This window comes from Leopardus geoffroyi, chromosome B2, assembly GCF_018350155.1.
Source record: "Leopardus geoffroyi isolate Oge1 chromosome B2, O.geoffroyi_Oge1_pat1.0, whole genome shotgun sequence".
NCBI lineage: Eukaryota > Metazoa > Chordata > Mammalia > Carnivora > Felidae > Leopardus > Leopardus geoffroyi.
This window is the reverse complement of record NC_059332.1, coordinates 104,651,430-104,679,086: the sequence shown is the minus strand read 5'-3', so window position 1 is coordinate 104,679,086 and position 27,657 is coordinate 104,651,430. Positions and strand designations below refer to the sequence as shown.

At 37.9% G+C, this 27,657-nt stretch overlaps 1 protein-coding gene across 1 annotated transcript in view; it reads left to right on the top strand.

The window, feature by feature from the left end:
- The first annotated feature begins 21,681 nt into the window (after positions 1-21,681).
- The window catches only part of FRK (fyn related Src family tyrosine kinase), a 108,193-nt gene continuing 102,217 nt past the window's right edge, over positions 21,682-27,657 (top strand). Inside the window, exon 1 of the mRNA XM_045499340.1 lies at positions 21,682-22,631. Within this exon, the coding sequence (XP_045355296.1) occupies positions 22,261-22,631 (371 nt within the window). The 5' untranslated portion in view covers positions 21,682-22,260. The remainder of the gene's footprint in view (positions 22,632-27,657) is intronic.

Below are 27,657 nucleotides of genomic sequence, written 5' to 3'. Positions count from 1 at the left end.
GGGTTGCATTTTCACCATCAGGTGAGTCCTGTGGGAAATGATCCTTGCACTGCTAGGAAAGGAATCAGGACTTCAGTGTTAGATGCCTTGACAACTAATTCATGCTTGGCCCATACCATATGACCTAAATTGAGTTACTTAACTCCTCTGAGTCTTAGCTTTCTGTTTTGTAATGAAAGTAAAAAACACATAAACACATAAACACAAAAACACATAAAATACAATGTGTAACATGCCTCTAGTTTTGTATGAATTACTTCATTAATTTAATGTGGTAAGCATTAAAACTTTTTAGGTTTCATTCCTTATATTTTTTGGAGAATCAATCTGATATATGGATCATGTAGAATTATTTTTGGATACCTGAAAATATGTTTACCAGTTGGGAGATGAATTTTTCAAGAGAATGCAGAAGTATATAATTAAAACAATTTGTAATATTTTCTTCCTACTTTTTTGCTCTGATCAACACCTTCCTCTGACAAGCTAAGAATCCTTTTGAGCAGTTAAGTTCACTTATTTTCGGTTTCATACCTTTTGCCTCTTTATCGTTGTAGCTGTACAAAGATTAAAAAACCCCATATTCTCATTTGTTTTAAAAAAAAAAAAGCAAAAAATCTAATAGTGGAATCATTTTTAAAATCTATAAAAAGACAAAACAGTTGAAAATAAAACATGTGAAGTGTGGAATGAAAGGTGACACAGTGCTTTGGGATAGAGCAGACTGCTTTAGAATAATTTAAATGTAAGTAATTTTGACCTTTGCTGTTTAATATTTATAAATTTGCATGTATAAGTAGTACACAAATCTGCATATATTCATATGTGTGACACCCATCATAACGTACTGTAAGGAAAAAATGAATAATTTCAAAAATATCTTGCATTATTTGGCAGTAGTCATAAACTTTTGATGAGAATATTCATAATAGAAACAGGAGATGGGAATATATAAGTGAAGTGACTCGGCTTAATTTAAAATACTAAAAAATGAAGAGGACTAAGAAAAACGATAATGAAGGTGAGAAACTCTACATTGCAGAAGGAATTTGCAGGAAGGAATCAATGTTAAGTGAAGAGTTGTTATGGACCAAAATTTTATATTTATTATTTCATTACATCTTCACATTCTAGAGTCTGTAGGGTCCTGCAAATCTGGCCCCTCTATACTTTGATTTTACCTCTTGCCACTCTCCTCCCTTTGTTCATTCCAGCCACAATGGCCCTCGTTAAGCATCCAGAAAGTGTAAGATTCCTTACTAGGTCACAACTTTGCACATGTCATTACTTTATTATGACAAATTAAAAATTTTTCACTAAAATTTATCTTTGCCCCATGTGTATATGATTACCTACAGGAATAAGACATCTGGGGGCACATGGGCAGCTCAGTCTGTTGGTCATCTGACTTTTGGTTTTGGCTCAGGTCATGATCTCATGGTTTCTTGAGCTTGAGCCCCACATGGGGCTTTGTGCTGGTAGCATGGAGCCTGCTTGCCTGCCTGGGGTTCTCTCCCTCTGTCTCTCTCAGCTCCTTCCCCACTCATGCTGTCTCTGTCTCAAAAATGAATAAACTTAAAAAAAAAAAGAAAGAAGGCAGCTGGTTAAGTTCACCTTGTAATTCTTCTGCCCTCTACCCCAGCTCATCTTACTCCCCACTTTTGGTCTTAGCTTACATGTCCCTTCCTCAGAAAGACACCCTGACCAGATTGAGGTCCCTTTATCACTTTCATCATAATTGAATTTACTAGATTTGTCTGTAATTATTAGTTTAATCACTTTCACGGTAGGCTCTAAACTCAGTGAGGCTCAAGTTTTATCTCCAGGACCAGATAAGCAGTCTGGCATATGGTACTCAATATATATTCGTTGATGATTTCATAGATGAGGAAGCTTGAGGCTCAGAATTTAAGCCACTTTCCAAAGTAATATAGCTGGAAAAGGGCAGTAATATCATCTAGTAATTTTTCTTCTCTTCACTCCTTAATTTGGTGCTGAGGGACATTCCTTTCATAGAAGTGGAGAAAAAGACTGAGATCTAGGTCCCCAGGGAGAAGAGGACAGAAAAGAACTCAAAATCAAGCGTTAATTTTTCTTTAATGTTTATTTATTTTTGAGAGAGAAAGAGTGTGAGTGGGGGAGATGCAGAAGGAGAGGGAGACACAGAATCTGAAGGAGGCTCCAGGCTCTGAGCTGTCAGCACAGAGCCCAACGCGGGGCTTAAACTCAGGAATGGTGAGATCATGACCTGAAACGAAGTTGGACACTTAACTGACTGAGCCACCCGGGCACCCCAAGAGTTAATTTCTCTCCTGAGTTTCAAAGTAGACTTTTGAGTCTTTACCAGAAACAACAGTGTTAAAAGAAAGGCATTCTATAGTAGGAACAAGCTTCTGAGAGGAAAAAAAAAAGTTATTGTATTTATAATTTAAAGTTTGTATTTAAATAATCACAACAAAATTGAAAATATTAGTAACTCTTATGGAAGGGTTAGTTTGTGTCAAAGTTTTTATAAGCATTTCACATTCATTTATTAATTTATTTAATCTTCATGACAATCCATATGCTGTAAATACTATAATAACCCCCAATTTTTACAGATGAGGAAACAAGGTTTTAAAAAGAAAACCAAGGGGTACCTGGGTGGCTCAGCTGGTTAAGTGTATGACTTCATCTCAGGTCATGATCTCATGGTTCGTGAGTTTGAGTCCCGCATCCAGCTCTCTAGTGTCAGTATGCAGCCAGCTTCACATCCCCTGTCCCCCTCTCTCTGCCTTTCCCCTGCTTACGTTCTCTCTCTCTCAAAAATAAATAAAACATTAAAAAAAAAAGAGATTGATAGGGTCTTTTTAAAAATAAATAGATAGGGGTGCCTGGGTGGCTTAGTCGGTTGAGCATCCAATTTCTACTCAGATCATGATCTCACCATTCATGGGTTCAAGCCTCATGTCGGGCTCTGTGCTGACAGATAGGAGCCTGGAGCCTGCTTTGGATTCTGTGTCTCCCTCTCCCTCTCTGCCTCTCCCTTGCTCTCTCTGTCTCTCTCTCTCTCTCTTTCTCAAAAATAAATAAACATTGGGGTGCCTGGGTGGCTCAGTCGGTTAAGTGACCGATTTCAGCTCAGGTCATGATCTCGCGGTCTGTGAGTTCGAGCCCTGCGTCAGGCTCTGTGCTGACAGCTCAGAGCCTGGAGCCTGTTTCAGATTCTGTGTCTCCCTCTCTCTGACCCTCCCCCGTTCATGCTCTGTCTCTCTCTGTCTCAAAAATAAATAAACGTTAAAAAAAAAAATTAAAAAAAAATAAACATTTAAAAATAATAATTAAAATGAATGAATGAATAAATAAATAAATGAATAAGTAAGAGAAACAAAGTTGAAAAAACAAGATTAAAAAAAACCTTAGGGGCACCTGGGTGGCTCAGTTGGTTAAGCATCCAACTTTGGCTCGGGTCATGATCTCATGGTTTGTGACTTTAAGCCCAACATTGGGTGAGCTTGAGCCCTGCTTTGAGCTCTGTGCTGACAGTGCAGAGCCTGCATGGGATTCTCTCTCTCTGCTCCTGCATGGGATTCTCTCTCTCTGCCCCTTGTGGGATTCTGTCTCTCTTTCCCTCACTCACTCCCACCCTCTCTCTCTCTCTCTCAAAAAAAAAAAAGCCTACTTAAAAAAAATAATAATCTTTGCTAAAAAAACAAAACAGAACAAAACAAAACTTACTCATAGTCACACAGGAAATAAGTAGCCATAAGAAGAGCCAAAACCTGGGGGACCTAGCAGTCTATTCCATCCATGGTGGAGAAATGAATAGATTATGACATAACAGCTGGTTTCTCTCCCAAAAGAAGAGAAGTTAACAAACATGTGGGAAGAGAATCAGAGGGGCCTAAGTGAGAACTGAGGCTTCCTTGGATGATTGAAATAAGCCTGATTTCTACTTCTGTACTTCTGGCTGAGCACTCACAAAGGAGGGGATAATGGGGAGACCCCAGAGCAGGGAGTGTCTCTGGCTTCCTACGTTATAACCAACCAGATTGTAATCTCGAAGAGAGGATCTCATCTAACATGGCTCATCAGGGTGGAGGAGACATGGCAGATAAAACAGGGCAGCCATTCAGATTCTTTTGTGTCCTGGAGAACCTTAGGAAGTTTCCTATGTCCCTGAATAGGGCTCTAAAATAGAATGTTAGCTATGAGGCCACAGATGAGTAGAGTCCTTGGGATGGACAAGGGGATTAGATCTCTCCAGTCTGACTCCTATGCAAGAAAAGAATCTTAAGACAAATCTTCAGTACGGATTTTTATGTATACCAACGGTCCTACTCCATGGCAGTTTGACAACTGTATATGAAATTTTACTACCTATGAAAATTTGGCCATAATTCACTAAAAGATACATTTAAAAATACTTCGAAAATTTTTGCTCAAATTTAATTTTACCCAGTACATATCTAATTACCTGCAGAAATAAGACAACTGGTTACGTTCATTTCCGCATTCACATAAAATAAACAAAGAAGCATCAGCATATTTCATTACCCAGAGGTAAGATAAGCAACATTTGGGTTTGCCTGGGACTTCCCTAGTTTTAACACAGAAAGTCCTCTGTACCGTAAGACCTTCAGTTGCAGGGTAACAGGGACAGTTAGTCACCAGCATACCACATACAAACCGCAAGCTCCCTCACATTAAAAGCACACAGACAAAGATGTTAGTCACTAAGAGTTCAGATAAATCAGTCCCAGTATCCTGGTTGTAGCTTTGCAGAATGCTGTGATATTCCTTCTTAAGCTCTAAGGTAGATTCTGTCATTTGGACTTATGGAGGACATCTCAAAGCGGGTCTCTGAATTACGGATTTGAAAATGTTCTTACAGGTTTTATAAGGAAGAAGTGAGATAGCTAACTCTGAAACACTGAGAGTCAGGTTAGAAGAAGAATCTGTGATAGCTTCACTGCCGTTGCAGGGGTGCTTGTGACTCTTCATGTCACTGTGGAGCACAGGAGTCAGGACAGGACAAGATAGCTCTGTGACAGTTTCCTTCACCCTGGCAGCAGCCAGGAGCCAGGATTTTTGACTCTGTTGTCAGCTCTTTTATTAATTCCCTCAGCAGTCCTTGGCAACATAGCCAAACATCATTTTAAGCTCTCAGTCTGTCAACTCTGGATAATTCTTAGCTTTCTCACAGTGTTGTTGTGGGAATTGATTAATATTTATGAACACATTTATATGGAAAAGTGCAGTATAAATATTATTGCATGAATTGAAAAATTGCTTCCTACATAATATTATGCACAAAGGAAAATAAGCCATAGACTGTAGGGTCTTGTTGGAATAGTTTTAAAATAATGATCAGTTAACTGCCACTTACCCTTTCATCTTTAATAAGTTTAGTGCTTTTGTTATTTAATGTTTTCAACAGTGATTTGTGCTAACTTGATTTTTTAATTTTTTTATTGTATTGATGCATTTTGTTTCATGTTAAATTCAATACATCTCTCTGTTTCCAGTTAACGTTTTCTAAATCATTGACTATGATTTTCTTCCATTGGACTTTGTCCAGTATGGTGAGGACACATGGGATTACTTGAGAATAATTATTGAAACCCATTGCTTAGGAGAATAGATATTTCTGTGGTCAAGTTCATTGCACATCAAATTTCTGTTACATGAATTCTTGCCCCATTATTATATTTCTATGTATAAAATTAAAAATATATTTAACTGGAAGAAAATAAGATCTTGAGTATAATGAAATTTTACTTACATATTTGGTTAAGCTTATGAACCATATAAAATACAGAAATAATGTTTTTCTCATAAAATACATAACTAGCAATTCTCAAAATATTCATAATGGTAATATTTTACAAATGTCAAAAAATAAATACATTAAATCCTAAAAGATAGTCTAGTTTGGAAAGATTATTTTTAAAAATTCTGCGTCACATGTGACAGCAGTCATTTAACAATTTATCATTTATTTGTTTAAAGTCTGTATCATGTCTAAGTTTAAACTCAAGATTAGTATTGTAAATGTTTTGTGTTTCTCATAACTTCAGCCTATATAGCTCTTTCCAGTCATGCTTGCTATTTAAGACAATGACAATGTTGTCTTTCAGCACTAAATGTTGTGTCACATAAGGCTGACAGCCATTTTAGACTGAGTGTTTTGGAGCATCGATGCCTTAGTGAAATCAACACTGATGCAGGGCCTGGTTCTCAATAATGCATATTTAGAAACTTAAAAAAAAAACAGGTTATTCCCAAATGGCTAATTTTATTAAAAATATTCTAGTTATATTCACAGGAGAATGATTTATTAAATATATGCCAAATTGTTAATTCCTAATAACAGGTATATTTGGCAGAGATAATAAGATATATTCAGGAATCCCAAACAGAGAAAGTTGCTTAGTGAATACAGAATCTGGACAAGGAAATTGAGTGTTACCAAGCAGATGATAACTTCATCTAATATTTTCTAGAGTGGGAGCCTTTTTCATGCTAACAAAAATTCTGTGACAATAAGTGGTGATTAGTAGAGAAGGAGGATCTCTTTTGCACTGTTGGTGGGAATGCAAGCTGGTGCAGCCACTCTGGAAAACAGTTTGGAGGTTCCTCAAAAAATTAAAAACAGAGCTACCCTACGACCCAGCAATTGCATTGCTAGGTTTTATCCAAGGAAAACAGGTGTGCTGTTTCAAAGGGGCACATACACCCCAATGTTTATAGCAGTGCTATCGACAATAGCCAAAGAATGGAAAGAGCCCAAACGTCCGTTGACAGATGAGTGGATAAAGAAGATGTGGTATATATACACGATGGAGTATTATTTGGCAATCAAAAAGAATAAAATCTTGCCATTTGCAACTACATGGATGGGACTAGAGGGTATTATGCTAAGCGAAATTAGTCAGAGAAAGACAAATATCGTATGACTTCACTCATATGTGGAATTTAAAACACAAAACAGATGAGCATAAGAGAAGGGAACCAAAAATAATATAAAAACAAGGAGGGGGACAAAATATAAGAGACTTAAATACAGAGAACAAACTGAAGGTTGCTGGTGAGGTTGTGGGTAGGTGGATGGGCTGAATGGGTAAGGGGCATTAAGGAAGACACTTGTTGGGATGAGCACTGGGTGTAATACATAGGGGATGAATCACTGGAATCTACTCCTGAAATCATTATTGCATTATATGCTAACAAACTTGGATGTAAATTTAAAAATAAATAAGTACATTAAAAAAAGTGGTGATTAAAATCAGAGTATGGTAGGGGCGCCTGGGTGGCGCAGTCGGTTAAGCGTCCGACTTCAGCCAGGTCACGATCTCGCGGTCTGTGAGTTCGAGCCCCGCGTCGGGCTCTGGGCTGATGGCTCAGAGCCTGGAGCCTGTTTCTGATTCTGTGTCTCCCTCTCTCTCTGCCCCTCCCCCGTTCATGCTCTGTCTCTCTCTGTCCCAAAAATAAATAAACGTTGAAAAAAAAAAATTAAAAAAAAAAATCAGAGTATGGTAGAGATACATTCTTTTTATCCACTCTTCTCTTTCAATACTTATCAGTCATATACACACAAATCCTTCTATATTACATAATAAACTTTCTCATGATAAACATATTTTCTAGGATCCATCTGAAAGGAATACTTCCTTTTTCAAGGAGCCCTGTAAAGTGTTTTGCTGAGATTTGGGAAGCAATGTAATCTTACCAGCAGTTTATTTTGTATTCTTCTAGATGTGTCTCCTCCCTCCTCTTCCTCCCATTACACTTTCCATAGATGTCTAACTTTATCTAGGTTATCAGTCACTTAGGGTTAAGTGCTGTGATCCTTAACAGTCCTTAAAATCTCTGAGGTCTAAAACAACAAAGGTTATCTCTCAATTAGCTTATATGTACCTGTCTTGTTCGTTAGGCTCTGCTCCCAGTTTTGTTCAGCCAGAGAAGTAGGCTAATAGATCACCCCTCATCTGGAACACTATTGTCATGGTAAGGGAAGGAAATGCATTTAATTGCACACTTCCTCTTAAAGGCTTTCATCTGAAAGTGATATGCATCAATTCTAATAACATTTCATTGGTTAAAGCAAGTCATATGGTCATGCTTATCCTCAAAGGAATAGGAAAGCACAATTCTACCATGTGCTTGAAAGAGGAGAACTGGAAAATCCTTGAACAACAATAATAAATACCACATCTAGTCATTTTGATTAATATTTTAACTTCTCAAGAGTGATACTTTCTGACCTAGTTCTCAAATTCAGGGCTCAATCACTCAACAAATATTCATTGAAGTGTCAAGTTTTTCAATATGCTTTTCTAAGCTCTGTGGGTGATACAAAGATGAAACAAGTATAGATCTAAAGACTCTTTTCTATAATAGAGTATAATAGCCCTCTTACAGCACTTGGTATTTTTTTTAAAGTTTTTATTTATTTATTTATTTATTTATTTATTTATTTATTTATTTATTTATTTATTTATTTTGAAAGAGAGAGGGAGAGAGAGAGTCCCAGGCAGGCTCCATGCTGTCAGTGCAGAGCCCGATGAGGGGCTCATACTCACGAACTGTGAGATCATGATCTGAGCCAAAACCAAGAGTTGGGACACTTAACCAACTGAGCTACCCAGGCGCCCTTAGCACTTGATATTTCTGCTTCATAGCTCTTAGGAAGTGGTTATTAATTATTTCTGTAAGCATTTATCTAATACTGCTAGTTTATAAATTCTATATAGGATACAGGCAGTATCTATTTTCATGTCAACATTCTCAACAGCAACCACCATGCCTGTAGGCAATGTTCGATGATCATGTGTTGAATAAATTATAGAAGAAGAAAACTATAGTGGAAGTCAAAGATGGAGACATTCCTTCCAAACAAATTTATATCTTATTTAGATCTGTAACTCCCTCAGCACTGACAGTATTTATGTGGTCACAGTTTTGATTTGCAATAATGTCCTTACACAGGAGAGACTATGCTTATTTTATTTAATTTTACATCCCCAAGCACTAGGCCAGTGCCTGACACACGGTAGGAGCTCAGTAAATACTTGACTCAGTGAAGCAAAAGAGGTAAGCTCCAAGGACCACTAAAATAAATAACTGCTAAAAGACCACTGTTTTGTAAGTCACTGAAGTGTGCTTCCATCAACAGGTACATTAATAACATATGGTTTAATCTTCTGAAACATGAGTGTTCTACACAGTTGTTTTTGATAGACTAGCGGATGAGTGGTTTTATAATTGGACAAAATTCTGATTGCATCTGACATGAACTGGGCAATAGAGTTTTAGCTGATGACCTACAGTAGCTGGAAACAGACCTTATGCCGGGAGCCCAAGCAGAGAATAAAAAGAGGGAAGTTTGTCTCACATTCTGTACATTTGGGGCTAGGCTTGTAGAATGGATTTGTAACTCCATTCATATACACTCTTTATATATGAGCATATAATATTCTGACATTTCCATTAACCAAGGAGATGTAAAAATATGTACAGTTAGCATACTGTAATGAATGCTCCTTTCTGAAGATGAGTATAGCACACAGATTATAGGCTTTTGGTGTTACAGTAAACCAAATACCTATATATCATTCTGTATGTGAGGGACAGGGTGTCACTTGGTTTAACCTCAACTGAGGAAATGAAAACCACCTTCTAATGGGCTTTTATTATATTCTAAACATATTTACTTTGATGGTTCTCCAAGGAACATTAAGCCCCTGAGACTTGCTTACATTTCTGAAATTATATTTCAAGGCCCCAGACACCAATGACACCAATTACATGTCTGTAAATTGCCGTACCATATACAGCTATACATATAAATGATTTAACGGGGGATTTTCAATATAAACATTGCTAAAACATAATTATTATGAGCTTAGTTGTTAAAATGCCAAGTATTTGGGAAAAAATAACTAACTTTCCTAAAGAGTCTTTCATTATTTTTGAAAATTTGTTGGAGGGTTTTGTTTGAAGTTAACCAAAATATTTCTTTAACCTTGACTTTAAACAGTAGGAATTTATGGGGATAGTAGATTTTTTTAAATTAAGAAACAAGTGAAAAGAAATGTTTAAAAACATGAGGACAATTAAACAATAACCATTAATGTGAATAGTAGAAACCTGATTGTGGTTATTTAGGGGTAGTCCCATATATATATATATATATATATATATATATATATATATATATAAAGCAAAGTATACCACTTATCAAGAGACAAAAAAAAAAAGGAAGAAAAGAAAAAAAAAGCCCAGATGAACAGGAAATTCTTGAAGTTCTGCCCAATTACTTGGCATGAACATTGGAAAATTCTAAATCTGGGAAGTTTATTATAAGAATCTTTTTGTTTCTATATAAAATCATGTACATATAAGTCAGAAGTCAGAGCCAGTACATTTGTTGTTTTTGGTAATGATTAAAATTTTTACAGCCTTGGGGGCGCCTGGGTGGCTCTCAGTTGAGCGTCCAACTTTTGATTTCAGCTCAAGTCATGATCCTCGGGTCGTGGGATCAAGCCCTATGTCGGGCTTTGTGCTGAGCATGAAGCCTGCTTAGGATTCTCAGATTCTCTCTCTCTCTCTTTCTCTGTCTCTCTTTCTCTCCGCCCCTCCCCCGCCGCTGTTCCTCTACCCTGTTCAAGCTGTCTCTCTCTCTAAAAAAAAAAAAAAAAAAAAAATTACAACCTTGAGTAACAGAAATAAACCTCTTGCATATCTTCTTTATTTGGAAAATGCTGATTGGACATATGACAATATTCTCCCCCCCACCCCGGGTTAGGATTTTATTAATGCTATTGGAATTTTGCAGATACAGGCATTTTATTATGCTTTGCTTTATTGTGCTTTGCAGATATAGCGCCTTTTTTAAAAATTGAAGGTCTGTGACACCTTTGCATGAACCAAGTCTATCGGCACCATTTTTCTAACAGCATTTGCTCATTTTGTGTCTCTGTATCACATCTTGGTAACTCTCACACTATTTCAAACTTTTCATTACTATTATATTTGTTATGGTGATCTGTGATCAGTGATTATGATTTGCTGAAAGCTCAGATAATGGTTAGCATTTTTTAGCAATAAAGTTTTCAAATTAAGTTTTTTTTTGTTTTAGAGATAATGTTCTTGCACGCTTAATAGAGTTCAGTGTAGTGTAAATGCAACTTTTATATACATTGAGAAATCAAAAAAAATAATTTGACTTGCTTTATTGTCATATTTGCTTTATTGCAGTGCAGTATCTTGAAGCTGTGCCTGTGCTACAATAATTTTGCTGCTGGATAGATGAGAACTTTGATAATGAAGTATCAGGCAAGGACAAACCACCTGGGTGAACCATGGATACCTATCTCCATTTTAGAAAAGGCTTATCAGCTGTTCCTATGAGATCGTGTATATAAGAATATTCAGTTCTTTTGGAAAGCAAGTTCTTTATCTAATCCCCTTTGCAGATCTCTTTAGAATATTTTTTCCATATCTTATGAAATCTAGATGTACTATGCCCATTTCATGTCTTTTATAGTGCCAAAGAATGAAACAAAGAGCTTTAAAGAGTTTTTTTTTTTCTTTTCCAAAGCTGAGTTAATTTTCTTGCAAGCAAGGGAACTCATATCAGTAAAGAAATTCACCCGAGTAGTTCACTGAAGGAAAAAGGCATTGTTTCTGAACTGTGAGAAATAGGGTTTCCTGGTTATGCTCTTTAAAATTGAAAACACACTTTCTGGAAAGAACGGAATGAGTCCAGTGTTCAGTGCTGGCTGATGCCTAAAGTAGTCCATTGTCATTGGTCAGGAAAGATGCTTCAGTTATGGCATGCTGGGCTGCTCACAGTTCATGTCCTTTGATAGTTTTAGCGGGTTACCACCACTTGCAATAAAATAAGATACAGCGTTTGCTTTGATATCTCCTAAATGCTGCTGCATGTGAAAGATTTTCCCTTATAATAACAGTTCTATATGAAGAAAGAAATTGAAGTTTTGGCACCCATTCTTTTTTTTTTTTTTTTTTTTTGAGTCCATTTTGGCTTCTAATGATAATCATAGCTTTCTCTTAGATTTCAAGGCAAATATGTCTGATCCTCTTTCTCTAATCTGAACATTTCTACTCTTTGGCTGAGAAGACTGGGATAAATTTACAATTAAGTTGTCACCATGTGCTTCAAATATTAATGTTGTCCCTTCTCCTCATCATCATTTTCTTCATATATAAACTGAGCTCTCCATAATCTATTTCATATTCTTTAGTTCATTCTAACAGATTCTTGTTGTTTTGCCCTGTGTCGGGCCAGTGTCTGGTCCCGCTGAAGATAACTAAATGAGAGACTGATGGAGACTAAGATCAAACATATCAAAGATCCCAGGGCACCAGGCTATATTTGAGCCAAAGGAAGAACCTGAGTTTTGCCAAGAAGATCCTATTTCCAAATGAGGTCATACTCTGACATATTGGGAGGTAGGACTTCAATATACCTCTTTGGAGAGACACAATTCAACCAATATCACACTCAAAAAGAGAAGCTGGGTTCAGTGGTTAGGGGTACCTAAGAGGGGTACCTAAGAGGGTAAGAGGGGTTACCTTTCTTTGAGGCTGTATTATCTAGGCTAAGAACTAAAAGGTAGATTTGCATGAAGGGTCTGAACAAGAGTGTTCTTGGCTGGGAGAATGGCGCGTAAAAAAGGTTACTGGTCAGAAAAAGGCCTTGGCTGTTTCCTCAGAGAACAAAAATATGGCCACTGTGGATGGACCACAAAGAGCCAAGGAAGGAGAAAGGGGAGGTGACATTGGAAGGTATAGGCAGGAGATAGGCCGGCAGGGCATTTTCCTAAAGTTATGGAGTTTAGAATTTATTTCTAGTGAATAGGAAGCTATTGAAAAACACAGATCTGACATATATATATTGAAGTTTATTTATTTATGTAAGTAATCTCTACACCCAACATGGGGCTCAAACTCACAACCCCGAGATCAAGGGTTGCATGCTCTTCTGGCTGAACTAGCCAGGCACCCCTGAGTTATACTTTAAAGATTATTTTGGCTGCCATTTGGAGAGTAGATTGTGGCAGAGCAAGAGTGGAAGTCGGGAGGTCCTCTGTATAGCATGGCTTTCTAGATTGAGATGCAAAGAAATGCGAGACACGCACTTATCTTCAAGGTCAGAGCAATGTGCTTGGGGGAAACAACACAATTACACATAAACAGATATTAAATGACTTAAGATATTATAGTCTGTGTTTTAGATGAATGATGTTCACTCTCAGCATGTGTTATTGAGTACCTATTAGATGTTAGGCACTGTGTTGGTTATTGGAAACTAATGAAGGCTACAATAAGTATGTTAGAATCTATTGGGTGAGACAAGTATGAGCTAAATGTAGAAATGGTTATCGCATCTGGTGGGGAACATGAATGAGGAAGTGGTCAATTCTGTTTAATAAACAGGTCAGAAAAGAATGAAGGAGGGAGACACTTTCTCTGACTCTTATACAAGTACCTATATTTATCTGGCCAATACGTTGGAAGACACTAGGGTACAAAAAGGGAGAGGAACGGGGGGAAGCCATAACAGGCAAAAAAGGAGGATTGGACAAAGGTTAATGTGTGTGATGAAGCAAGGCACATTTGGGGACTTTAAGACTTATATGAGCCCACAGCAAGAGTTTGGAAGAAAACTATATGGGGTGAAGATTTTAATTTTAATTTTGTATGGCTTTCTAGGATGTCTCTTTTCTATGTGTGGAGAATCTTCCACTGTATGAGTTGAGAAGGCAAAGTCCCGTCTTCCATTTTGAAAGGTCTCTCTGAACCCTAACAATTGGAGTTGGGGTGAGATGCTTTGGAGAGGACAGTGCCATCTAATATCCAGTGGTAGTGGAACGGACAGTGTGGAGCCAGTGGCAGTGCCCAGTATCCTTAATGGCAGTAGTCCCTCACTGACCTGTTGTCCTTGTAGCCAGACTCTGGGCATGGCCACACAGCTGTATTTCTGCTGGCTTCCACAAGCCTTGTCCTTCAAATTTACTGTTGACTCAGAACGACTTAAATTATTTCAGTAGGTTCTTGTTCAGCAAAACTTAGCTGGAGTTGGTTTGCTAAGAACTCTGAGTGATATAGAGTGGAATAGAATGAGTTGGGCAGGAGTGAGGTGATGTTGGGCCTTGCATGCCTTGTAAAATATAGCCTTTATCCTCAAAGTAATGAGAGGCCTTTTTAAAAATTAAGTATTTTTTAATTAAGATTTTATTTATTTTTATTTTTTTTTAAGTTTATTTATTTATTTTGAGAGGGACAGAAACAGCATGAATGGGGGAGGGACAGAGAGAGAGGATGAGAGAGAGAATCCCAAGCAGGCTCCACACAGAGCCTGATGCAGGGCTGGAACCCATGAAACCATGAGATCATGACCTGAGCCAAAACCAAGAGTTGGATATTTAACAGACCAAGCCACCCAGGTGCCCCTAAATTAAGCTTTTAATTTTGACATAATTGTGGATTTGTATTTGATAGAAATAATAGAGATCTTGTGGATCCTTTGCCTTGCTTCCCTCAGTAATGATATCTTACAAAACCATAGTACTGTATCTCAACTCTGATATTTCATAGATACTACCAAGATACAGAATATTTCCATCATCATGAAAATCCTCCTGTTGTCCTTTTATAGTCCTATCCACTCCCTTCTCACCTCCACCTGCTCCTTCACCCCTGGCAACTACTAATGGAATCTCCATTTTTATAATTTTGCCATTTCAAGATGTCTTATGTTGTTACATAAATGGAATCATACAATAAGTAACCTTTGGAGATCAGCTTTTTTTCACTTAACATAATTTCCCGCAGATGATCCAGGTTGCTGTGTATATCAGTAGTTGGCCCATTTAATTGTTGTACAGTATTCCACAGTATGTACATAGCCCTGTTTGTTTAACCTTTCACCCACTGAAGGACGGTTGGGTTGTTTTCAGTTTGGAGCTGTTATGAATAAAGCTGCTAGAAACATTTGTGTACAAGGTTTTGTAGGAACATGAATTTTCATTTCTCAGGGATAAATGTCTAATTGTATAACAGCTATTTCATACAGTGGTTACGTGTTTAGTTTTCTAAGAAACTGACAAACTGTTATCCAGAGTGACTGTACCGTTTTACATTTCCACCAGCAGTATGTCAGTGATCTAGTTTCTCCATATCCTTACCATCCTCATTTGGTTGTCTTATATTTTTTATTTTAGCTATTCTGATAGGTGTGTAGTGATAATCTCATCATGGTTTTAATTTGCCTTTCCTGAGGGCTGATGATGCTGAACATCTTTTTATATGCTTATTTTCCATCTGTATATTTTCTTTGGTTAAATGTCTGTTCATATCTTGTACCCATTTTCAAATTGGAGTGTGTGTTTTATTACTGTTGAATTTGAGGAGCTCTTTGTAGACTAGATATTAGTTTTCTGTCAGATACATGACTTGCAAATATTTTATATATCTTCTCTCAGTTTGTAGCTTATATTTTCCTCCCCTTAACAGGGTCCTTTGAGAACAAAAATTTTACTTTTGGTAAATACAATTTATGAATTTTCCTTTTATGGATAGTACTTCAGGTGTTAAGTCTAAGAATGTTTTGTGTAACCCTAGATCCTGAAGATTTTCTTTTAAATGTTCTTTCTAAAAATTTTATCGTTGTACAATTTATATTCAAGTTCATTATATATTTTGAGTTAATTTTTATGTAAGATATAAGACTTAGGTTGAAGTTCATTTGTTTTTGTCTGTGCATGTCCAATTGGTCAAGCGCCATCTTGAAAAAATTACCTTTTCTCAATTGAATTACTTTTCCACCTTGGTCCAAAATCAGTTGGACATATTTGTGTGGGTCTCTTTCTGGGTTCTCTATTCTATTTCACTGGTCTATTTGTCTGTTCTTCTGACGATTATGATTGCCATCCTGATTGCCGTTGCTATGTAATATCTTGGATACCAGGTAGACTGATTACTCCTACTTTATTCTTCTCTTCATCAAAGCATTTTTAAAAGGGTGCAACACTCTGCCTACAGAATGAAGGATGGTTGGAGAAGCACAGGATTGGAAAGAGGAAGATTATTAGAGAGTCAGAAAGAACCAAACATGTGTTAAGTTCAGGTAGTATCAGCAGGGGAGAGAGGAAGTAGATAATGAGAGCAGATGCTAAACAGTTTTAATTCTTAGGATTTGTTCATTGATCAGCTAAGGGGGTAAGGAAAAAAGAGGAGTTTAGGGTGCTTCTTAAGATTCTAATTTGACATGATTTTGACTGAGGCAGAGAAAATATAAAAATGGAAGGTTTTGAGAGAATCATAATGAATGTTATTTTGGATCTGTTTAATTTGGAATCGAAATGCCTTTGCACTCTGTATCGACCATAATTATACAGTTTAGTATCTCAACAGATCAAATTGGGATGGAGGTGGAGGTTTGAGAGTTATCAGCAATTAGAGCCATAGATGCAGAGGGCAAGGCCACACAGTGGTATGTATACCCAGTGAAGGTTTCTAGCCAAGGCTCCCAGTTAACATTCATTCTGAGGGATAGGTGGAGGAAGACCAACCAGCAAGGTACTGAAAAGAATTGTCAAATAAAGGAGAAAATCAAGAAAACAGAGTTGTAAGGGGCTTAAAACAACAATCTTTGTCAGTGAAGAGTGGTCAAATGGAATGAGGATGGAAAAGGAGTGATTTGATTTGGCAAATGCAAGATGTTGGTGACATCAAGTGGACCAAGTTGATTGATGTGGCGTGAGGTGAAGCCAGATTACAGTCCAAGGGAGAAAGGAAGAGAAAAATGGGAAAGAGGGAACATTCACTATTCTCTGAGAAATGTGACTGAAGAAAGAAGGAGAGAGGCAGGGTGGTACCTACAGTGGGAGAAAGGATTTAACAATTGTTTTCTTTTTTCTCCTTTTCCCCCCTTTCTTTTGTTTTCTTTTTCTTTTATTCTTTTCTTTTTAATGCTTGAGAGGCTTAAGCTTGATTATAGGCTTTGAGGAAGGCACCAACTAAGAAAGGCAAGAAGAGAGCTAATTGATGGATCAGATACTACAAAGAAATCATACCAAGAGCACAGGACAGGAGATTTAACCATCTTTTCTGTCACTGAAAGCATATTGATTAGAATCAGTCTTAGGTACATATAATAAAGAGTCAAAAGAATTATCTCCTACGTAGATAACAGATAATTTGTCTCCCATATTGCAAACAAGTCTGAAGGTAGGTACTCCTAAGATACAACTTCTTTTTATCTTTTTGCTCTTTACATTTTTAAGGTCACCTTATGGTCCAAGATGTCTGCTGGAGGCCCAGCCATCTCATCTGAGTTCCAGGCAAGCAGAAAGAGAAAAGAGGAAAGGGGAAAAGAATTGACCTCCCAGCTAAGTCCAGATCCTTTAAGGCACTTTCCTGAAACCCCACTTGAGGACTTCTGCTTACTTTTTTACTGGCCACTCCTAGCTGTGAGGAGGGCTGAGAAATGTAGTCTCTAGCTTTTGCTTCTGTAAAAGTAAGGTTCTATTAGTAAGGAAAAATAAACTGGAACTTGGGTAGGGCTGTAGAAGCTTTTGTCTGAAGAGGAAAGAAAGTGCAAGGATTTACAGATGTAGATACATTTTTTTGATGCAAGAAAAGGAAATTGAATTGGTTAATGCTGAATATATTGGGGATTTCTGTGAATGTCAGCAGCAAGGTCATCATCAGAGAAAGAGGGTATCCACAGAGACCCTGAGAAGAATGGTGGACAATTTACAGTAGTTTTAGCAGGAGTTGGAGAACATTAATTTCTACTGGTATAAAATTGAATAGCTGTGGGATTTTCTGTTGCAGTGTTCAGCAAATAGGATACAGGAGCATGGTGAAATTCATTTCATGTTGTATGGGTGCCGGGTATGGGGGTTGCATAAGCTAGAAAAACTTGAGGGAAGGGAAAATTATGTTGGCAGAAATGGACACAGAAGGGCTAGAGGAGGTGTGGGACTTTTATTAAGATCTCAAAATGCAGGCAGGAGTCTATTGGGAGGGACAGGAATATTAAGCAGAAGAATGACACAGGAGGTAGGAAGAGGTGGGAATGGACAAGACACGTTAGGAGACACAGTAAAGCAATGTGGTTGAGTGGGAGGGCTACAGGAAGGCCGTCATGGAAGGAGGGTATGGAAAGGGCACATCTGATAAAAATCAGGTAAAATACAAATTCTTTAGCCTCAAATTCCAAGTCATATCCTCCAGGCAGTGGAGATCTGATGAAGGTTATTGTGTAGGAGAGTAATTTAAGAAGATAATCATGGTAGCAGTTTGTTCCAAGGATGGGAGGGAGATTGGCTGAAGGAAAGAAAACTGGTCTAGGAGGCTAGCAAAGGAATCTGACATTCAGGAAACTATAAGAGAGGAAAGAGGGATAGAGTCAAAGGACAGAAAGTCACACTCTCCTCTGGGCTCCCAGAGTGGGACTCCAGTGGGGTGTCTCTTTTTTCTTTTCTTTCTTTCTCTTTCTTCTTTCCTCCCACCCTCCCTTCTTTTCTTCCTTCCTTTTGTTTTCTTCTTTCTTTCCCTCCCTTCTTCCTTCCCTTTCTCCCTTCTGTGTTCCTTTGTCCTTCCTCTTCTTCTTTCTTTCTTTCTTTCTTTCTTTCTTTCTTTCTTTCTTTCTCAAATACTTGCATAGTATTTACTGCTTACATACTGGATGCTGTACAAGGCACTGAAGATTCAGAGAAGGAAACATGATTCTCATGGGGAAAAGCACACAAGCAAGAGAACCAAGTGGAATTCAACAGTTCAACCAAGTAGAAGTGTGTGTCAGGTTTTGGGGGTACACAGAGTAGGAGACTCTATTCTATTGTGGGAGAGGTATCAATGGAATCCAGCCTGGGAAAATCACAAGGAAATCATGATGGGGGGAGGGAGTAGGGAAAGGGGGAAATAAAAGTGCAGGAGAGAGGGCTTCAGGAGCTAGCTGCTTGGGGAACCTGCATCACAGGGTTTGAGTGCAACAGTGAAGGGCCATGAAGTTGGAGAAGTAAACAAGAATTGTCCCGTTTGTGTGTGTCCTGCTAAAGAATTTAGGCTTTATTCCAAACACATTGGAGGGTTCAGAAGGATTTTACACAGAAGAATGACATTAGCTTCTTTTTGGAGTCATCAAAAGTGAGAAGTTACAATCTCAGCGTTTGGAAACAGATGGAGACCAGGATGTTATTAATGGTGCAGTCACTTGGTGGCTATGTGAGCTTGGGAAAGTTACCTAATCTCCCTAAGCCTCAGTTTCTTCTTTGAAATTGAAAAACAACCATCACCACTACCACAGCAACAACAAAACTACCTTTCTCATAGGTTTTATTGTTTTATTTTCTGAGAATTAAATGAATACCATTTGTCACATTCTTAGCACAGTGCCTGGTACATAGAAAGCCCTCTAAACCTGATAGCTGCTTTTTACTAGCACACATATCACCTCCAGCATTATTACTATTGTAAAAATGGCTCTGGGAGTTGTATGCAGGTGAGTCAGAGGTAGGGGACAAGCTGGAGTAAGGGACACTGCTTAGGATACCTTTGGAATAATCTAAGGAAGAATATTCTATTTTTATTATTTGTTTTTGGTCCAGTACCCAGCTGTCATTCAGAAGGAATAAAAAAACATTTATGGAATAAATGAAAAGACTGAGCAGAATTTAGTGATTGATTAGCTTAGAGAAACCAGGGGGACAGTAAAAGATGACTTCAAGGCTTCATGCTTGGGGGGCTGCAGAGTTCTGGTTCTGTTAACACAAGGAAACCACTCCTGGCTCTGCTTTCTCAGACCATTGCTCACCTGACATCTTTGGATGGTCAGCCGCTCTTCCCATTTCATTCATTAGCTCAGTGACTGCGTGTGCACATCTGCCACTTTGTCTTCTTCCAGAATGCCTTGTCATAACCATAATGGAGGCATATTCAAATTGAAAAACTTCAAATTTTTGAAGTCTCAAATGCCACTTACAAATTGGCTCTAAATACCTCTCTCTGGTTGTTTCCAAATCTCATTTTATTTGTGGGTCATGTAGATGTCTCTGGAAAGACTGTAGCATCCTATGCCTCTGTTTAGGGGCATTGACAGAATCCTTCACTTTTACGATTAATGTTGTGTTTGAAACCAAACATTCTTATGGCTTCTCAATATTATGTAATTGCCACTTTCTCTTCTTTTTATACACAGAATAATATTTTGGGTCTCACATCACAAACAGACAACCAAAACTGGCTCAGCTTTTGGCTCTTCTTTTCCTGCTAAAATGGTACTTCTACTTTCACTCTGAAGACAGAGAAACCTGGGAATGTGACCTGAGATCTTGTTCTTAACCAAGTGATCTGTCCACCGTGAATGCCTGATTTTAGTACAAGCCTAGAGCGGATGGAGCTGAAACCATGGTTCCCTGTTGCTGTTTTCCTTTTTTCTTGAGTTTGATTATTCTGATTACTAAAAATGCCTTGCTGTTTGACAAAGAACAGGAATTTTGAGATTGCTCTGGGGCTAGGTTAGCCAGGTTCAAGGCTCTGCCAACATTTAGAGAGATTGTTTTTTAGAATGGGACTTTTTAAAACATGTTTATTTATTTATTTTTGAGAGAGAGAGAGAGAGAGAGAACAAGCAGAGGAGGGGCAGAGAGAGAGAAGGAGACACAGAATCTGAAGCAGGCTCCAGGCTCTGAGCTGTCAGCTCAGAGCCTGATGCAGAACTCAAACCCACAAATTGTGAGAGCATGACCTGAGCCCAAGTCGGACGCTTATCCCACTGAGCCACCCAGACACCCCTAGAGTGTACCTTTTTAATAAGTGCCTTATATGAAAACAAGTGACACATCATAAATGAGTTGAGAGTGCTCTCTACTAGTGAAAATGGCGGAGGGTTGATCCATTCAAACTCTTTGCCCAGTTGTACTTGGGATCCAGGGCACACATCTGTGAGACGGCTCTCCCAGATAAGGGGAAGTAGAGCAAACCCCACTGCCTGTCAGGATGGCTGTCCTGATCTCAGCTTCACTAGCTCCTGAGGTCCTGCCAAAGAAGTTAGTAAGAACTCATGTAGACCTGGAGGCCAAAGTTGAACAGAAAGAGCCCCTGCAGTAGCACACATGTGGCCCTTCTTCTCCTTCTCTCTCCTTGTCCCCTAGTCTGTGTGTGTGTGTGTGTGTGTGTGTGTGTTTCAGAAATAGTACATAAGAGATGGGAAATTAAATGGCTCTGTGGGAAAAAGCAGTGTTTCAGGTTCTCAGCATTTTAGTCAGCTGCTGTCATATTTTTCCAGACTGTAAATGTATTTTGAAGCTATTAAAATCTATTGATAGTGATGAAAAAAGGTAGGAACTCAATGGTTCTTTCCCAATTGCTATTTGTCCAATAACAAATACCTAAACACTTTAATTAGCCTTTTTATTTCCCCTATGGCGGCAAAATAATCCTCCTCATCTATGTGGGGGAAACAAATCTGTGCTGGGAACATAGCAAGACAAAAACCTCCCTGGGCTAGTCTGTTTGTCCAAGAGTATGGATTTTGGCAGCTGCTTTAAGAGTTGGGCTCCCTGATGAGGGCGCTGGTCTCTTTTGGGTGTGGGAAAGGAGAGGTAGAGAGGCTGGGAATCTCTTTTAAATCACAGACGAAAGGAAACCAGGAAGTAAGGAGAAATTATTTCAGTCTGCTCATAGCTCAGGATGTTAAAGGCAGTAACCTCAGCTGGTTGGTTAATCATTAGCAAAAAGGAAAGAGCAGCGGAGGTCAGGACTGGCCAAACCACAGAGACGGACTTGAAGCAGGGAGAGAGCTCCTGGAAGAGGCAAGATGTGATCTTACCTGGTGTTAACCTCTTTCTCGTATTAACTTTTCCTTGGGACGTAAAGCAAGATGACTCTTTTCTGTTCCCAGACATTTGTCTAAATAAAGCCCTCTTAATTTTGTTTTTGCTGTGGGATTCCTAAGCAGACCAGAAGAAAAGGCATCTTCCCTGAGCGGCTGCCCAGCTCCTGCTCAGTTTTGCTCTAGGGCAGCCGCTCTGGCCACAAAAAGCAAGCAGGTGAGTGTCCCCAAGCGGGGCTCGCCGCAAGCAGATCTGCCCCATTGTTGTGAAACAGGGCTTTGCACGCTCTCCGAAGCCAGGGGAATTGGTGCTGACTTCCAAGTTGCCCGGTGGAAGAAGAGAGTGGATCTGCAGAGACTGAAAGGAGAGGGAGAAGCCCCTCTCCTCTCCTCCCTCCCAGGGCACCATGGGCAACATTTGTGTGAGGTTCTTGACGTACTTGAAGCCCTGTCTCCCATGCCTGTTCCAGGAGGCCGACAAGCCGGTGGTGATTGAGAACCCAGTGGCCCACTGCTCCCCTGATGCTTGCAGGTCACAGAGTCAGGAGCTCAGGAGAAGCCGTGGTCACCACTTTGTGGCTCTGTTTGATTACCAGGCTCGGACTGCAGAGGACCTGAGCTTCCTCGCGGGCGACAAGCTCCAAGTCCTGGACACTTCCCAGGAGGGCTGGTGGTTCGCCAGGCACTTGGAGAAAAGGGTAGATAGCTCTGGGCAGCTGCTGCAGGGCTATATTCCTTCTAACTATGTGGCTGAGGACAGGAGCCTGCAGGCAGAGCCGTGAGTAGTACAAACCCATACTTTATTTCTCAACTCTCTGAGGGCGGGTAATGAGTTTTCCTTCTTATCTGCAACCCCCTAATTTCCAAAGAGCTACCCAGAAAGTATGAGGAAGTACTGGCAAGAACCTTTTAATTGAAACACACCTCTACTGTTAAGAGTGAAACTGGCAGGTAATTGTTGTTGAAATGACTTCTATTACCATATGTATACCCGTGGGCCCTGGGTGTTCATCAACATTAACAAATGGTGCATCTAATACTCTACCTTTTCTTTGGCTGTAAAATATGCCTCACTTTAAAAAGAGAACTGCATTTCATTTGCAGGTATATCATATATATAAATCACACCTTCAAATCTAAAGTCCAGCTCTCTCTCTTTTAAAACTTTTGAAGCATCAACGCCCAACCCTAACTCTAATTTAATCCCTTTTCATTCTGTTAGACACACACAGAGCCAATTAACATCAGGGTAACATTTAGAAGATGCTAATTTTTCACTGCATTTTCCCAGTGAAATCATGACTAGACATTTTGAGTTCCAGATATGGACTTAGGCTACCCAAATTGTGATAGTTTGGGGGTTTTATTATGATTAGAAACTGACCAGCTATAGATATTTAGTAAGTTTTAACAACAACAAAAAACTATAATGGCTGTATTTCCCCAGAGGAGGAGGTAACAACTAATCTGATATTTGGAAAAAAAATCCTATGATTATGGTGGACCCACAGAGGAAAATTTTATATACACCCATCCATCCATCCATGCAAGTGCCAGGCACAGTAGAGGCGTGGTAAGTGGAGGAGGGGTAGGTTATGCTAGTGGTGGCTGAACATAAAGTAGATAAAGCACAGTCTTGACAATGGATACTTGAGGTTTGGTGGGTTGAGAAGCAATTGGGGACTGTTACTGGCCCTAACTTTGTTACTGCCTGGTTCCAGTGAAACCCAAGACTGGGAATGTCTCCCAGGACTTATTTTATGGAATGTATCTTGGTAGAGAAACCACTGAGGATTCACTTATTTTCTCATATGTTTCTCTTTTTTATGAGAATTGCAGCATCCTTTACTGGCCTAAGGAATAAAATGGCAAGGAAGTGCCAATCAGGCAGTATTGCTGCATTCCAAACTCAAATACAAATACAAAAGGAAGGTTGGTAATTTCTGACATTCTTTCCAACACTAGGAACCTATATGTGTTAAAAAAAAAAAAAAAGGGGGGGGGGTCTTATTTTATGCCTAAATAGAAATGAATTGAAATCTAGACTTTTGATGAATGGAACTGATCATTTCTCAAATGAGAAAATCATCTGTTTGAACATGTATTTTCTGTGATAATCTATAGGAAATATCTTTATTTATTCACCAAATGCTTGCTTATGTGCATTTATGTTTTCACTACTATATGATTTATGGATATGGTATGATAATGCATGGTATTATGTATGTTTTAAATTCAGCAAAACATATGCATACTAGACAAATAAATACTAGAATATTAATACTAGAGCCTTGAATTCATAATCTAATATTTTTATCATTCTATTTATTTATTTTTTTCATCATGATAAGCAGACTCTTTAATTTCCATCTCCTATTTCCCCCATCTCCCCATCCACCTCCCCTCTGGTAACAACCAGTTTGTTCTCTATAGTTAAGAGTCTGTTTCTTGGTTTGTCTCTCTCTTTTTTTTTCTTTGCTCTTCTGTTTCATAAATGTCATATGAATGAGATCATATGGTACCTGTCTTCCTCTGACTGATTGCACTTACATTATACTCTCTAGCTCTATCCATGTTGCAAATGGCAAGATTTCATTCTTTTCATGGGTGAATAATATTCCATTACATAAATGTATGAGATATATGTATATATATATATCTCAGATACATATATCATATCTTTATCCATTCATTTATTGATGGATACTTGGGCTGCTTCCATAGTTTGGCTATTATAAATAATGCTGCAATAAATAAAGGAGTGCATGTATCCCTTTGAATTAATGTTTTTGTATTTTTTGGGTAAGTACACAGTAGTATGATTACTACATTTTAGGATAGTTTTATTTTTAGTTATTTGAGGAAGCTCCATACTGTTTTCCACAGTGGCTTCACCAGTTTGCATTCCCACCAGCTCTGCAAGAGGGTTCCTTTTTCTCTACAGCTAGGCCAACATTTGTTGTTTCTTGTGTTTTTGGTTTTATCCATTCTGACAGGTATGAGGTGATATCTCATTGTAGTTTTGATTTGCATTTTCCTGATGATGAGTGATGTTGAGCATCTTTTCATGTGTCTGTGGGCCATCTGTGTGTCTTTTTTGGAGAAATGTCTGTTCATGTTTTCTACCCATTTTTAATTGAATGATTTTGGGGGGGGTACTGAGTTGTATCAATTCTTTATAAATTTTGGACACTAACCTTTTATCACATATGTCATTTGCAAATATCTTCTCCCATTCACTAAGTTGCCTTTTAGTTTTGTTGATTTTTTCCTTTGCTGTACAGAAACTTTTTATTTGATGTAGTCCTAATAGGTTATTTTTGCTTTTATTTCCCTTGCTTCAGGACACATATCTAGAAAAATGTTGCTAGGGCCAGTGTCAGAGAGATAACTACCTGTGGTCTTTCCTAGGATTTTTATGGTTTCAGGTCTCACATTTTGGTCTTTAATCCATTTTGAATTTATTTTTGTGTATGGTGAAAGAAAGTGGTCCAGTTTCATTCTTTTGCATGTGGCTGTCTAGTTTTTCCAACAATATTTGTTGAAGAGACTGTCTTTTTCCCATTGTATCTTCATTTCTCCTTTGTCAAAGATTAATTGACTATATAAATGTGGGTTTATTTTTGGGTTTTCTATTTGATTCCATTGATTTATGTATCTGCTTTTTGCCAGTACCATATTGTTTTAATTTTTGTTTTTCTTTTTCAAGACTGCTTTGGCTATTGGAGGTCTTTTTGGTTCCATACAAATTTTAGGGTTGCTTGTTCTAGTTCTGTGAAAAATGCTGTTGGTATTTCGATAGGGGTTGCATTGAATGTGTAGACTGCTTTGGGTAGTAGAGATATTTTAACAACATTTGTTCTTCCAACCCATGAGCGTGGAATGCCTTTTCATTTCTTCATGTCATCTTGAATTTCTTTTATCAGTGTTTTATAGTTTTATATTTGCAAATGACATGATACTATATATAGAAAGCTCTAAAGACTCCACCAAAAAAAAAAAAACCCACTAGAACTGATAAATGAATTCAGTAAAGTCGCAGGATACAAAATCAATGTATAGAAATCTGTTGCATTCCTATACACTAATAATGAAGCAGCAGAAAGTGAAATTAAGAAGACAGTCCCATTTACAATTGCACCAAAAACAATAATATATCTAGGAATAAACTTAACCAAAGAGGTGAGGGACCCATTCTCTGAAAACCATAATGTACTAATTTTACATACATTCAATTCATATTACTGCTTAGGATCTCTGTTTGCTCATCTGTAAGGTCCCTGATTTCACACAGAACTCTGGATTCTCTGATTGTCTGGAAACATGAGCTTTTTTTTTTTTTTTTTTTTGTGGAACATGAGCTCTTAATGTTTCATATGTAGTGGTTTAGCTACATACTTGACAGACAATAAATGCTGAGGAAAGCAACTAAACTGAAATAAAATAAGCAATTCAAAAGTGATAACTTTCTGGGTAACAGGCTCAAGCACAGTGTCCTTGCTTATTTGGATTCTATTTGCCTAACAAACACAAAATAAGACAACTAAAATATTGTAACTATTTTTTATTATTATGGGCTATCTGTAACCAAGAATACTTTTCTTTGATGCACATAATTCCTGACCTCATTCCTCTTGGAATTTGTTCTTAGCAGTGTTCCAATGTGTCACTACCAACCTATATCTTGGGATCTTCATCCACTGGAATAAAAACTTGTTGCCCAGATGTTGCCACTGGGCCTCCTGGTTAGTTCAGGCCATTTCTTTTCTTTCAAGTGTACACCATGGCCTTCATCTATGATCCTAGGTTGTTAATGAGAGTGCTTGCCACCAAAAGGCTAAATTCCTTCAATACTTTTAGTGCAGGGAGCTATCACCTCTAGAATTGTAGTCCATTTCAGGTAGTGGTGATTTTAACTTAACAATTAAGCAGTTAACAGTCTTATGAGTGAAAGTGTCCGAGTGGCCCACACAGTGCCTTAATACTTGGGGAGTTACACAAAGATGTCTTTTAATGTCTTTTTTCATTGAGTTTTTCAAAGTTATACTTCATTTTTTACTTTCAAATACTGTGGAAGTTAATGTAGGTTTTTTTGTTTATTGTTTTTTTTTTTTACAATGAGCTCAGAATATGGTATTAAGATTATTATTTACATTTACATATGTGAGATTAGAGACAATGGGAAACCAGTGAAAATTAAGTCATCTAATTTCTAATTAGATTAGTTAAACACAATGCCTATTAGTATTCATTTGTTTGTGTCTTTATTCTTGAGTTGTCATAATAAGAAAACAATGCAAATACTTTTGGAGTTATTAGTGTCAGGGCAAACCAGTTGAAAGTTTTAGCATTTGGCTTTTTTTTTTTTTAATACTAAGAAGTAGAGATGTTAAAAAAAGAACTATAGTATTGTTAAAAGATAAACAATTTAATACTTGGTTGTTATTCAACTTTGAAGTGCTTTACCTTTTCTGAATATCTTACGTTAAGTGATATAATAAACCCGTTCTTAATGACTTATTTTGTCTCTAGGAAGAATCATTGTATTTATCTCATCTTCAATTTGAATTCCTAAATTCTTTCATAGATGAGTGTTTTTCTTCAACATTTCAACATGGAATTTCTCAAAACCCTTATTCTTAGTGTCTGATTACTCAGAACTCCCTTTATATTTTTTATTTGCAGTGTTTTTAGAGATATAAAGTTCATCCAGAAAATAATGGTATGGAAATTACACATAAATCTTCAAGCCAAGAACAATGGCTTTAAGTTCTATGAGTTTATTGTAAAAAAGTTTAATGCAA